This window comes from Mirounga leonina, unplaced genomic scaffold, assembly GCF_011800145.1.
Source record: "Mirounga leonina isolate KUSES-001 unplaced genomic scaffold, KU_Mleo_1.0 Mir_488, whole genome shotgun sequence".
Lineage (NCBI taxonomy): Eukaryota > Metazoa > Chordata > Mammalia > Carnivora > Phocidae > Mirounga > Mirounga leonina.
This window is the reverse complement of record NW_023270777.1, coordinates 1,360,549-1,375,189: the sequence shown is the minus strand read 5'-3', so window position 1 is coordinate 1,375,189 and position 14,641 is coordinate 1,360,549. Positions and strand designations below refer to the sequence as shown.

Here is a 14,641-nt window from a genome sequence, read left to right as displayed (position 1 = left end):
TATTTATTTATTTGACAGAGAGAGAGACAGCTAGAGAGGGAACACAAGCAGGGGGAGAGGGAGAGGGAGAAGCAGGCTTCCCCACGGAGCAGGGAGCCCAATGCGGGGCTCGATCCCAGGACCCCGGAATCATGACCTGAGCCGAAGGCAGGCGCTTAACGACTGAGCCACCCAGGCGCCCCGACATTAACTTTTTAAAACAACAGTTTTATTGAGATTCCGTTCACATGCCATCAAGTTTACCCATTTTAAAATGGACAGTTCTCTGGTTTTTAGAATTTCCACAGAGCCATGCACCCATCACCGTTGATTTCTAGAACCATTTTCTCACCCCAGAAAGAATCCCCACATGATCCACAGTCACTCCTTATTGCTCCCCACCCTCCTGGCACCCGCTTTCCTACTTTTAGTCTCTCTGGATCTTCCCGTTTTCGGACATTACTTCTACATAGAATCATACTGTATGTAGCTTTTGGTGTCTGGCATCTTTCAGTTAGTACGGTGTTTTCAAGGGCCATCCATCTTATAGCACGTATCAGTACTTCGTTCTTTTTTCTTTTCTTTTTTGTTTAGGTTTTATTTTTTAAGAAAGCTCTACACCCATCATGGGGCTTGAACTCACGACCCTGAGATCAAGAGTCGCGTGTTCCTCTGACTGAGCCAGCCAGGCACCCCTGTACTTTGTTCCTTTTTATGGATAAATAATATTCTGTTGTATGAATAATCCATTCATCAGTTGATGAACATTGGGCTTCCTTTTTTGGCTGTTACAAATAATGCTATGAACATTTGTGTACAGCTTTCCATGGAAATTAATTTTAATAATGTATTTTATTTACTGCAATATATTCCAGATGTTATAATTTTTATATGTGATCACTATAAAAATTGAGGTATTTTAGATATTTTTGTACAAAGGTTTCGAAATTCCATATTTATTTCATACTTAACATACTTAACTCAGTTTAGACACTTTCAGGGGTGCAGTAGCCTCATGTGGCTAGTGGCTGCCGAGGTGGGAAGCACAAGCCCAGAAGGAGCTCAGGGGGACTCCTGTGCTATGTGGGGAGAGTGACTGTTTTCTGTGCATCCGAGACATTCGCTTGCTCACTCCTGCCTACGTATACTTACTGCCTTGCTCCCTTTGTCCTTGATTATGCCCAGTGAATACGCTTCTCTCCTTTGCTTCTCCAAGTCCTTGCTGTCTTTTCAAGTCCTGATTAATGTCCCTCTGCAGGGGTGGGTTTAGCCACTGTAGCTGACTTCTTTGTTCTCGTGTTTCCCTAGGAAATGCTTAGTGAACACCTTCCATGGGCCAGCCACAGTTCTAGGTGTTGGAAAGGTAGCAATGAGCAGGATATACAAAGTCTGTTTTCACTGTTTCTGGTAAGGAACAATATTTAAATACTCAGAGAATTAATTTCAGATGATTGCTACGAGGATAATAACATTGGCCTGACGAGGAAATCCCTTCTGCTGCCAAGCACTAATTTATTCTTGTGATTTTTAACTCCTACCTCAATAAAGATTTTAAAATAGTTTACGTACAGTGAAATTTAATAACTTTAACTCTCTAGATCCACGAGTTTTTTCACAAACACAGGCACTTCTTTAAGATTTTATTTATTTATTTGAGAGAGAGAATGAGATAGAGCATGAGAGGGTCAGAGGGAGAAGCAGACTCCCTGCCGAGCAGGGAGCCCGATGCGGGACTCGATCCCGGGACTCCAGGATCATGACCCGAGCCGAAGGCAGTCGCTTAACCAACTGAGCCACCCAGGCGCCCAACACAGGCAGTTCTGTAACCATCACCGTAATTGTGTTCTAGAACATTTTACTCCCCCAAATTGCATCATGCCCCTTTGCAGTTTAACCCCTATCCCTGCTTCTGGGGAAGCGCTGATCTCCTTTCTGTCACTATAGTTCCGCCTACTCTAGAATTTCATATATAAGTGGAATCATAGTTTTTGTGTTTGGTTTCTTTCACTGGGCATGATGTTCTTGAGATTTTCCCTGTTGTGTGTGTTAGTAGTCGATCCTTTTAGTTGCTGAATAGCACTTCATTGTATGGGTACATCATTATTTTTTTCCATTTTTAGTGGGTATTTGGGTTATTTTCAATTTTTGGCTTTTGTGAATAAAGCTGCTGTGAGCATCTGTATACAAATCTTTGTGAGGAGATACGTTTTTGTTTGTGGGATTGCTGGATTGTATGGTAAGTGTGCATTATAAGGCACAGCCAGACTTTTCCAAAGTGATGGCACTGTTGTGCGTCCCACCAGCAGCCTTACCGACACTTGGTAAATTCAGGCCCCAAAATAAGGATTGAATTTAACATCACTGGTAGTGAAGTTTTAAAAGTCCCAATCCAAGTCCTGAAGGGGTATGATATGGTTCTACTTATGAATGCCATTCGAGTTTTAGGCAGAAAACTGAATTCTTTTCGCCATTTTATTTATTTATTTATTTTTTAAAGATTTATTTATTTATTTGAGAGAGAATGAGAGAGCAAGCACATGAGAGGGGGGAGGGTCAGAGGGAGAAGCAGACTCCCCGCCGAGCAGGGAGCCCCACGCGGGGCTCGATCCAGAGACTCCAGGATCATGACCTGAGCCGAAGGCAGTCGCTTAACCAACTGAGCCACCCAGGTGCCCTCGCCATTTTATTAAGTAAGCCTGATACTAAGTTTTGAGCAGCCTTCTTTGTCTTGTAAATGGCAACTAAAATATTTAAATATCCAAAGTTAGAAAATGCATCTGCAATCAGTCCAGTGGTAGTCATGCTTTTCCATCTGGCTTGGCATTCTGTGGTGTTTGAAACACTTCGGAAATAGTACAAACTGAGGAGGTAACAGTCCATCTGTATCCATGCATACTTGAATCCGCTGTTGAACACCAGCATTGACGGTTATGGGGTAATTGGACTAAATGTAATCGGAAATTAAGGTGATTTAAAGATTACCTGGTAAAATGTACGTAATGGTGCCTGAACTGTATCGTATACCTTGACTAGTATTCAAAAATGGTCAGAGTTTATTTGAACCATATAGTTGGCTTATTTCTGAAGTTATCCTTGTTTGGCAACTTTTGAAGACTTTTTTCATGGTGTACATTGTATATGCCAAGTGGGAACACATGGTGGAACAGCTTTATGGGCTTAGAGTAATGTAGGAATGGAGCCTGGAATATGGTTTATACTTCATTGTTTGCCTCCTGAACATTCACTGAAATCCCCATTTTTTTGTTCATAGGTACTCCTGTATTTTTTACTTTTTGTCAAAGCTTTGTTTACATGTTTGTCTCAATTGACAACTTTGCTTGAATATAATTTCTGGAACATTTAAAAAGAATTGATGATTTGAACAAGTGGTTTGAGAATTTTTAGAAATATGGTGATTTTGTAGTTATCACTAGGAAGAATCTCTAGAACAACTTGAGCCAAATGAACATCCTATTTTTGTTAAAGATTTATTTATTAGAGAGAGAGAGGGTGGGGGGGGCAGGCAGAGGGAGAGAGAGAATCTTCAGCAGACTCCCCACTGAGCAGGGAGCCCAATGCGTGTCTCACAACCTTGAGATCATGACCTGAGCAGAAATCAAGAGTTGGACGTTCAACCAGCTGAGCCATCCAGACACCCCCCTCTATTTTTTTGGGGGGGGGGGGCAGAATTTTGAACCTGCAACTATTAAGTTCTGAAGTTAACAGTTACTGTCATTTGAGTGTTTATTAGATGTGAGTTGCATTTGTGTGATGGCGTTTCTAATCCTCAGCGCCTGCGCTGCTCTTCAGAATGGGTGTCATCTTTATTTTTTTAAGATTTTATTTACTGACAGAGAAAGACACAGCGAGAGAGGGAACACAAGCAGGGGGAGCGGGAGAGGGAGAAGCAGGCTTCCCACTGAGCAGGGAGCCGGATGCGGGGCTTGATCCCAGGACCCTGGGACCATGACCTGAGCCGAAGGCAGACGCTTAACCATCTGAGCCACCCAGGCACCCCAATGTGTCATCTTCATTTTAATGAAGTCTTGGAAAGGTTGAACTTTTGCCTCAGTTCATATAATGAGAGCTCAGTTTTGGGTGGAAGCACAGTTTTCTGACTCCAAAATTGTAGATAGCTTATCTTTGAATTTTAGTAAGTATTTGACTACACTGTTGCCAAATCATGGCTAAGATGAAGAAATGTGATTTGGTACTAATGGTAGTTGGAATGGATTTGTAGCTAACAGAGCAATTTGGTAAAGCAGTGTCAACCTCCACCCAGATCTCAAGTGATGTGCTAAAGAGCTCTATCTTTGGTTCTAACTTAAAACTTTGTTTTTTAAAAAACAAAAGAAAACAAAAACCAAACAGAACTCTGCAACATGGCTTGAACTGTGCCAGGTATTGGTTGGAAGGAGCCTTGGCTTGAAGTTCAAGCAGAAAGGATTTAAGGACAGTGTTAGATTATGTTAATCTCGTGGGCTAAGAATGGGAGTGTGGGCTGTGTCCAAAGCAAGATGGGGCCCATTTGTAGAATATTCCTAAGGAAGAAGCCTCCAGATACAGTGTTTCTGCTAGACTCTGTATAGGTAATGCGTTAGGATCAGAGTGTCCTAATTTATGTAGAATTTTGACTGTAGTATGTGGGGACAGCAACTGAGATAGTGAAGAATTTAGGAATTATTAGAGTCAGGAGGTGCTTCACCTGGAGGATAAAGGAGAGGACAGGTGGGAGATAGCAGATATCAGACATTTTCCTAATTCTGTAGGGCAGAACTAAGATCTCAAAGGAAGCTGATTTAGGGTTGTATGACTAAAAATAGATATTTCTCACAGGTGACCCACTATCTGAAGGAGGGGGGAGGATCACCTAATATCTGTGAATGGTGAACTGGCTGCCCTGTGAGGCAGTGAAATGAGTTACTAGTTTTAGGTTCATGTGGAAGCCATGTGACCACCTGTCTGTGGTGTTGTGGGAGTGGAGTCCTGTATGAGTTAGGAATTGGTGGTTTTCAGACTATTTTGACCTCTCTCCATAGTAAGAAACACATTTCCCATTACAACCCAATATATTTGTGTGAGCATCTGAAATACAGATTTCATGAAATAACGTATACCCAGGTTAAGTGTGTTGCTCAAGTTTCTATTATATTTCTTTCGTTTGAAAAAGTGGGTTGCTAATCACTAAATTTAACAACTCATTAAAGGATTGAGGCTGAGTCCGAAAATCACTGGACTAGACTAATCTCTGAAATCCTTGCAAAACTATGATCTTGTGATTGTTCTACTCAGTAACCTAGGACTAAACATTAGACCCACAAGATTCCATCCATACTGCAGGTCCTTGGTGGCTGTTCATTAATTTTGAAAATCAATATCTTTAGGGAGGCTGAAAATGAGAACATACTCTTATGTCTTGATTCTTCTCACCTCTGCCCCGCACCCCACCCCCAATTCAGGTTTTCCATCGTTTCTTAAATTCATCTCTACTTTTTTGAAGAATCTTTTCCTTAATACATTTTCATTATCTTGTTTTCCCTCTGAATGAACATTTGGTGCCAGTTTGTTCTTTCACTTAGTACCTTTCCCGATTTGTAATAATGTCTTCAGGTGCTTTACACAAACACCCACTAACCTTTAATGTAGGAAACAATTGACTTTCTTATTTGAAACCCATGATCTTAAAAGCGCTCTTTTATCTGAAGTATTTTGACACATAATTGCTTTGAGAGTTACAAAAAAAAAAGACAAGACAAAGTAAGGTTTTTCATTTTGATTCACAAAAGGAAGAAGGCTAAGAAGCTGTTCTGTGTAGACCTCTTGACCAGATGTGATTCTGTTTTAGAACTGGTTCATCTGAGTAAATGGACAAGGGAAAAGAACGCAGTTCTCTAAAGTTGCTAAAGTCAGATATTTTGGAGATGATACAAAGTGAAATGGGATTATGTGAAGTGAAATGACAGCCTTCTGTGGTACCAGAGAATTAGGGTTATTCAGTCGCATGGACACAGTGATTCCCAGAGGCCCCATCTGTTGGCCATTGTCCGCCATGGTCTGTGATGACGAATCCCTGCCGGCCCGCCCACTCGACTCCGCCTCTGCCCTTCCTGCTGACGTGGGCCAAGTACTCGTGGATTTACTTGAGTAGTAGTCTAAACAAAGCACCGCTGAGTGGATACATTTAGTATGATAATAATCATTTTTAGTAATTCCTAAAAGAGGTTGTACATGATGAGTTTTTATTATTTATTATTTATTTATTTTATTTTATTTTATTTTAAGATTTTATTTATTTATTTGACAGAGAAAGACATAGCAAGAGCAGGAACACAAGCAGGGGGAGTGGGAGAGGGAGAAGCAGGCTTCCCGCAGAGCAGGGAGCCCGATGTGGGGCTTGATCCCGGGACCCTGGGATCATGACCTGAGCCGAAGGCAGACGCTTAACGACTGAGCCACCCAGGCGCCCCTTATTTATTTATTTTTAAGATTTTATTCATTTATTTGAGAGAGAGAGAGAATGAGAGAGAGAGCACATGAGAGGGGGGAGGGTCAGAGGGAGAAGCAGGCTCCCTGCCGAGCAGGGAGCCCAATGCGGGACTCGATCCCGGGACTCCAGGATCATGACCTGAGCCGAAGGCAGCCGCTTAACCGACTGAGCCACCCAGGCGCCCCATGATGAGTTTTTAGAGCACCAAGAGAAGGCAGTTTGCTAGCTGGAAGGCCACTTCTGAAACAAATTAAGAGGTTATTTTTTTACGGCATTTATCTATTTTAATAAATTGTTTGTTCTGGGAAAATTAAGTGTAGCTTATAAAAATGATTATTTAGTGTGTTAAAACATTTTAAGACCATTGAGGTAAATTATATGCACTTTTTACGAGCAGAGAGATTGAGATGTAGTGGTAAGATACAGTTATAATGATTAAAAAAAAAGATGCACTTCATTACCTTTTTTTTTTTTTTTAAGATTTTATTTATTTATTTGACAGAGACACAGCGAGAGAGGGAATACAAGCAGGGGGAGTGGGAGAGGGAGAAGCAGACTCCCCATGGAACAGGGAGCCCGATGCGGGGCTCGATCCCAGGACCCTGGGGTCACGACCTGAGCCGAAGGCAGACGCTTAAGGACTGAGCCACCCAGGCGCCCCCTTCATTACCTTTTTAATTCAAATCAGTGTAATCAATGTAATTTATTATTGTAGTTACCCTTTGGTTCAGAGAGGCAACCATTCTGAGTGTAATTTGGCATATTCTTTCCAGTCTTTTTTTTTTTTCCTATGTATTTTTTGCATAGCTCATACTGGGTTGTATAATTTTGTATCTTGTTCTTTTTATTTAATATAGTTTTTCTGGCCTGATATTATTCCGTTGGCTGGATAGTCCTACCATACTTAACATAGTTTCGTTTTACCTAATGAGACACAAATTAAGACTTTTGAGTTACAGAAAATGTTCAGATTCTTTTGTTCTACTGAAGTTATTGTTTTATTTATTTAAGGTGTTTTCTTGGATCTTGAACATCTTTAAACAAACAAAAGACTCGTTGTAGTAATATTTGACTTAGACTGTTTTTCTTCTGTTGCTTATGTCTCATCAAACTTAATACCGTTTGGGACTTAAAAATATTTTTAAGTTACTACATGTTCTCCCATTCATATCAGGATTAGGGAAGGAGATATATCCAAGAATTATTGAGTCCTTCCTTCATTTATTTACCATATTATTCTTTTTTCTTTTTCCTTTCTGTATGGTTTCCTAGGTCAGACATTTTGAGTAATTGATGTAATAATTTTCCCCTTTGGGTGTCAGGCATTAAAAATAGCCATTGCGGGGCGCCTGGGTGGCTCAGTCGTTAAGTGTCTGTCTTCGGCTCAGGTCATGATCCCGGGGTCCTGGGATCGAGCCCCACGTCGGGCTCCCTGCTCTGTGGGAAGCCTGCTTCTCTCTCTCCTGCTTCTCCCTCTCCCACTCCCCCTGCTTGTGTTCCCTCTCTCACTGTGTCTCTGTCAAATAAATAAATAAAAATCTTAAAAAAAAAATAGCCATTGCATAAGATAGTTTTCCCCTTTTTCTTTTTTCCTTTTTAAATTTTTTTTAGAGAGAGTGTGTGTGTGCAAGGGAGGGATGTGCAGAGGGAGGGAGAGAGAGACAGAGAATCTTAAGCAAACTCCATACCCAGCGCGGAGCCCAGCATGGGGCTCAGTCTCACAACCTTGAGATCGTGACCTGAGCCAAAATCAGGGGTCAGACGCTCAACCAACCGAGCCACCCAGGATCCCCAAGATTTTATTTTTACATAACCTCTACCCCCAGTGTGTGGCTTGAACTCACAACCCTGAGCTCAGGAGTTTCATGCTCTTCCAACCAAGCCAGCCAGATGCCCACTTTTTCTTATTATCCAGGTGACGGTAACAACATGCAGAATGTGTGGAGTGGTTAGGGAAGGCTGAGATACTAAGAGCTCTCAACTGCTAAGTTCAGAAGGCTTAGTAGTTGAAGGCTGGTGTTAGTACTGACTTTGCTTCATGGTGCTGTGAAGATACGGAGTCATAGGGAAGAGTCTAAGCATGGGAACTGAGTCAGGGTCATGAGGCTCGCGTGACTTCTGGTCTTCCGTGGCTACATACAAAGTCACCTGATTATCCTGCCTTTTTCCTTTATTTGCTAAATAAATACCACTAGTTTAATAATTGCAGATAACATTTATCAATTTCTTTCTAAATGCCAGGCTAAGTACTTTTGACATGAACCGTTAGCTGGTTATTGTGAACTTAGTGGTGACCATGTTAGAAAAATAGTATAGTACTTTGTGGTTGGTCGCTAATGTATTAGGATATGGCTATTTTAGACTTCTCCGCTGTCTTATGCAAGGTGAATTGATTTTTCCAGATACAGCAGTAGAGGCATTCTTTAAAAAAAAAAAAAGTTGTTTTGGCCTTTTTCTTTGTTGTAGAATTGCAGTATGTTAGAAGTACTTGAGGTGTTTTTAGATTTTTTTAATTAAAAAACAAATGAGAATAAGAGAGTTGGTGTATCCTCAAAGGGATCATGATTCCTGGAATTGAAAACTGTCCCAAAGCTGGAGAGAGGCAGCCAGACCTGTGGTTGTGGGCTGTATCTGCACTGTGGCCCAGAGCCAGGACGGGGTTGGGGGTGCTGGAAGCACCCTTGATTTTGGCTGCAGGTTTTTTTTGTTTTTTAAGATTTACTTGTTTAAGAGAGAGAGCCGGCGAGCAGGGGAGGGCAGAGGGAGAGGGAGACAAGCAGACTCCCCGCTGAGTGGAGAGCTGGATGCAGGGCTCCATCCCAGGACCCTGAGATCACGACCTGAGCTGAAATCGAGTCAGGCGCTTCACCGACTGAACCACCCAGGCGCCCGCCCGTTGGCTTCAGTTTTAAAGGCTGCATTTTAGTTTTTATTGATTGATTAGCTTCAGTTCCTAAATATAATGTTGAAAGGTATGGCCATTTTTGTGTGTGTTTTGGTGGGGTGGGAGTGTATTTGTTAGGGAAAAGGAAGGACAGAGGGATCTTGCTTTTTCTTTTTTCTTGATTCCCCTGAGTCCTTCCTGACCTTATGCAGTAATCAGTAGCTACCCGTAATGTCAAAATGTTAGAAAAGCTTGTTTAGTTAACGGTTGGGATTTGGGCAATAAAAATACCAAGAGAAATAAATAACACAGATAACAAGTTTCCTTCGTGATTTCAGATAGTAAGTACGAGATAACTGCCTATTTTCCCCTCCAGGGGATTCTCCATCCCTCTTTTTCTCCAAAAGTTATCGAATGTTCACATTGACCGGATGTCGTTCTTTGCTGTGATCTAAAGACCTTAGATATTTACTCCTCAAAATGACTCCGCACCTTTAATAGCAAACAGTGGAGCTCCAGCAGCAGTCCCTCCCCTTTCTGACCCGGGTTGTATCCATGCTGTCGGATCTCTAGTGAGGCTGGTCTGAAGATGTTGTGGGGGTGAACATGGTTTTAGATGCTGATTTAATTAGTTCATTATTTTTTATCGGAGGAGTTGTAGAGAACTTTGAAAACCACATGGAAGAAATTAATGAGCCCGAATCTGTTACTCATAGATAAATCATTGGTGCATTTTTTCCAGTCTTTTCTGTATACTGTAATTGAGGACTGGGTTGGGGGAGGGTAGGGCCTTCAGAGATAATTTCAGATCATGGTTAAAATTGTAATAACTTGTCATTATCTGGAGTGGTTTGTTAGAGAGCTGGGCCTCTGCTGGCCTCAGTGTTAGGCAGTGGTGGCTACCGTTAGTACCAGCCGGTATCTCCCAGGGGGGTTCGGGTTATTGCTTGGTGGCTGGGTGGGGCAGAGGAAGAGGTGGGGTTGGAGTCCTGCATCTCCCTCCTCCTGCTTGAAGCAGAAGAACCTCTGGGTTTGCTCAGGACAGGCATTTATTTAATCAGCTGCAACCAAATTATGTAGCCCCTGAAGTCAAAATGTGTCCCAGTCCCTGACACACCCCAGTTACCATGAACCTACAAGCCAGATAATCTCCCAGTCATTGAGAGTTCATATGTAATATACAGTTCTGAAAGGGTTTTTAGTTAGGATCTCAGTATAATGGTAATGAGTCCTCTTGAAATTGGGAGAATAGTTTAGGCTGGTATGGCTTTCCTAATCAGAAAACCTGTTAAATTTTGCTTGTAATGCTTGAGAGAAAGCAGAGGTAGCAAGATTGGGCCCCAATACTCCAGTATTTAGTAACTCCAGAAGTAGACTGACATTCTGCCAGTTATACAGAGGGACTTTAGAAGCTCTCTTTTGGGAAGTTTGCCTTATGTGATTCTCCATATATATATGCTGTTGCACTTTACATGAGTCATTCATGGTGTGTATTGTCTAACAAGTGAAGATTAGAATTTTCTAGAATATATTGGATCCTTGGAAGAAGCTTGACTACTTGTTTCGTTATAGAAATGTGCAGCTAGAATACTAATTTATTCTTGTAACTTAATTTATAAATAAAAGTTATTACTTGTTAACTAGTATTTTTTTTTCCAGTTTCTCTTCAGCAACGGGTAGCAGAATTGGAAAAAATTAATGCAGAATTTTTACGTGCACAGCAGCAGCTTGAGCAAGAATTTAATCAAAAGAGAGCAAAATTTAAAGAGTTATATTTGGCTAAAGAGGGTAAGTTCCTAAGTCTCTCTCTAACCCCCCATACTAAGACTGCCTTAAAATGTCGAGTTTCTTGGTAGTACAATGTTAATTTTATCTTTTGAACACACCTTGATTTTATTTGTGTTTACACTGTAAGCTAGAAGCCTATTTAGAGGTTAGAGTTAAGAATGGAACTGATAGGACACGTTGGAAAATGCAGGGTTCGGGTTTTTCCTGGTCTTTGAGCTTCACAATGATACGTGACGTAGGTAGGCTACGGCACCCTGGGACGCAGGGCTCTTGGTGCTCTTCGTGCCTGAGAGAGTCCAGGCGAAGCGGACTGGGGTGTTTGAGAAAGCCTCGGCCATGTCACAGAGTGTCGCACAGACTGACACTTCACGGAGTCGATCCCGCAGATGATCCCTTACTTATCAGCAGAGACCTAGGACCCCCCGTGAGGCAGACGCAGTGCTGGGTGCTGGCTGTGAAGAAGGAGCCGGAGTCACTGGGACCTGTAACTCCTAGAACTTGACCTCGAGTGAGGAGAGAAGCATACGGGGCAGATACGGGGGCGTATCGAGAGGGCCTGGCCCTGCAGGGTAAGGACAGGGTTACATGTTGGGCATTGACCTCGGAAAACACGGCTGTGGTCCTGCCGCACTCCCCCCCCCCCCCCAGTGGTTCTCAGAGTGTGGTTGCCCAACAGCAGCATCAATGTCACAGTCACCTGGGAAACCTGCTGGAAATGCACCTTTTGGGGTTCTGGCTCAGACTTGACTGGCTCAGGGTCCAGCAGTTGCTGTTTTAAGCCGTTCTTCAGGTGATTCAGATGCTGGATAAAATCTCCCCAAGAGCTCGTTCAAACACCGTGAGTTGGGGCAGGGCCCGAGAATCTGCATTTCCGATGAGCTGTAGGTGCTTGCAGTACAAGGACCACACAATTTGGGAGCCGCTGCTAGAGACTGGTGATCACCCAACTTTTAAATATCACTTTATGGAGGCACTCCATACATACATACACCCCTCGTACCTTTTCTAAAGTTGGTGCTTAAAATTTTTTATTTTGAATTTAAAAAGGTGCAAAAGATATAAATTCTATATTACTGTCAACACTAAGAATTTAAAACTTCATGCTCTTAAACATATCCAGCAGAATCAATGATTTAATATCTATCACCATTCATTTTAAAAAATACGTGAATAAGCTCTTTAGCAGAAGTTTTACATTTTTTTCCCTCCTTGTGTTGGGTTTTCAGTTCTACATCTCTCTCAGAATTTTATTCTAAAAAGTTATTTTTTTTCTTTTTTTAGGAACACAAGCTTGAGTGTGCATCAGAATTTTACTTGTAGGGTTTGTTAGAGCAGAGATTGTGGGTCTTCTCCCCCAGAGTTTCTGACTTACCAGGTCTGTGGAGTCCTGGAGTTTACACTTCTAGTAAGTTAGCAGGTGGCGCTGATGCTTTTGGTTCAGGGACCATACTTTGAGAGACGCGGGTGATATTTGATGCTTGAAAGCCTTTTTTAAAGAAAATTTTATCAGACTTCTCTGTGACAGAAATTACATGCTTATTTCTTCTGCACTGAGTTACCATTAGTTATTAATAAGTGCACAGTTGGTCACACTGTAAATATTTTATACGTTTAAAATATAATAAAGTGTAAAAATTATTGGAAATGCAGGTCTTATGAGATACAATTGGGTCTCCCTCCCAATTAAGTCATAACCTCTGTGTGAATAATATTTACTTGTAGAAAAGGATAAGTTTCAGGTTTTTTTTTTTTTTAAGATTTTATTTATTAATTTGAGAGAGAGAGCACAAGAGGGAGTGGGGGAGGGGTAAAGGGAGAGAGAGAAACCCAAGCAGACTCCCTGCTGAGTGCAGAGCCCAAGACGGATCTCGATCCCAGGACCCTAGGATCATGACTTGAGCCAAAGGCAGACGCCTAAGAAACTGAGCCACCCAGGCATCCCCAGTTTGTTTTTTTTTTTTAAATAGATATGAGTGCTGAGAACTCTTAGTCTCATAAATAAGTAGATGGAAATAGGTTTATTTTATTTTATTTTTTTAAAGATTTTATTTATTTATTTGAGAGAGAGAGAGAATGAGTGTGAGTATGAGCAGGGGAAGGGGCAGAGGGAGAGGGAGAAGCAGACTCCCCATGGAGCAGGGAGCCCAACGTGAGACTCGATCCCAGGACCCTGGGATCATGACCTGAGCTGAAGGCAGACGCTTCACCGACTGAACCACCCAAGCACCCTAGAAGGTTTACTTTATAGTGATGATTATTCCATTCTCTTAAACTCTTTCTGAATTATATGTTAAGTCACATAGTCCTCAGCTTCAAAAATATTTCTGTTCTATTGGCTGGCAACTCGATTAGGCTTCCTTCAGTTTTGTTGAAAGCAGACTTTGCAATCACCTGACCTGCCAGAGATTTATTACCCACTTATTAGTTATTCACTTTTTTATTACTGTTACTGATATTTTAAATTATCCCTCTGGTTTGATATGGGAGAGGAGTTTTTACACAGTGGGACAGTGACCCATAGTCCAGTTCAGGATGGGTGGAAGGCCCGTCTCTTGTTAAGTGGGAGAAGGCTGTTGAGGAAAGGGACATGGGCACAGAGTATCTGCACTCAAACCCTACTCTGTTTTAGGGAATAATACTTATGAACATTGAGGATCAAGAAGTTGATTCCTTTAAAACAGTATGTGTCTATGAATCCTTGAAAAATCTTTGTGTACCCCAGGGGTATATGTTCTCCACTGAAGATCACTGCCCTGCAGTGATGTTCTTCAGACTACAGGTTGTAACCCTTTGATGGATGAAAAACAATTAAGTGGGTTGTGACCTGTAGTTTAAAAAAAAAAAAAAAAAGGAATAGAATGGAAAATAACAGCACAATACACTTGGTAAGATTCAGTTAAGTAGAGTCACACGGGCTGTTTTGTGTCAGTGACACATATAGGTGTATGTATAGAGTTGTGATATGAAATACGTTTCTTCCTGCGGGTTGTGGTCAGAGAAGTTTGAAAGCCAGTATTCCATTAGATGCAGCGTTCTTAGGCCTCACCGAATGCAGCCGCGACTTGCAAAGGCTTGCTGCCTGCATTACGCGATGGGTTCCGTGTTCCTGTGGCTTGTGGGAGGGCTGTTTCCGTGTTTGATTTGGTTCCTTCATAGGCCGACACGGAGATGGGAAAGCTGGTGTCTCCTCTCTCGGCATGGTGGCACTCTGCAGGTTACCGTGGAGGTAGGGATGACTGAGATACGGTGTTATCTTAAAAAAAGTAGAGTCTTCTGGAGCAGATAATACATTTTGCACAGTATCATCGTTTGAATATATGTTGAGTGTCATGAGAAAGAAGTTATGTCCAGTTCTTCAGTGTGTTTATATGACTTTGTTAATTCTCCCTTATAAAACTTATTTTAACCTTGAATTGATGAGGCACCACTTTAAACTGTGCAGTGGTGTGTCCTTGTCAAGAGGACCTGTGATACCTTTAATGTGCATGCAGGGCGTCATGGCA

At 41.8% G+C, this 14,641-nt stretch overlaps 1 protein-coding gene across 2 annotated transcripts in view; it reads left to right on the top strand.

Annotated features, from left to right (window-relative positions):
• RABEP1 (rabaptin, RAB GTPase binding effector protein 1) overlaps positions 1-14,641 on the top strand; it is a 101,914-nt gene that overhangs the window by 30,215 nt on the left and 57,058 nt on the right. For both annotated transcript variants that reach the window (XM_034989360.1, XM_034989359.1), the window contains exon 2: positions 11,010-11,138. In XM_034989360.1, coding sequence (XP_034845251.1) covers positions 11,010-11,138 — 129 coding nt within the window. The remainder of the gene's footprint in view (positions 1-11,009; positions 11,139-14,641) is intronic.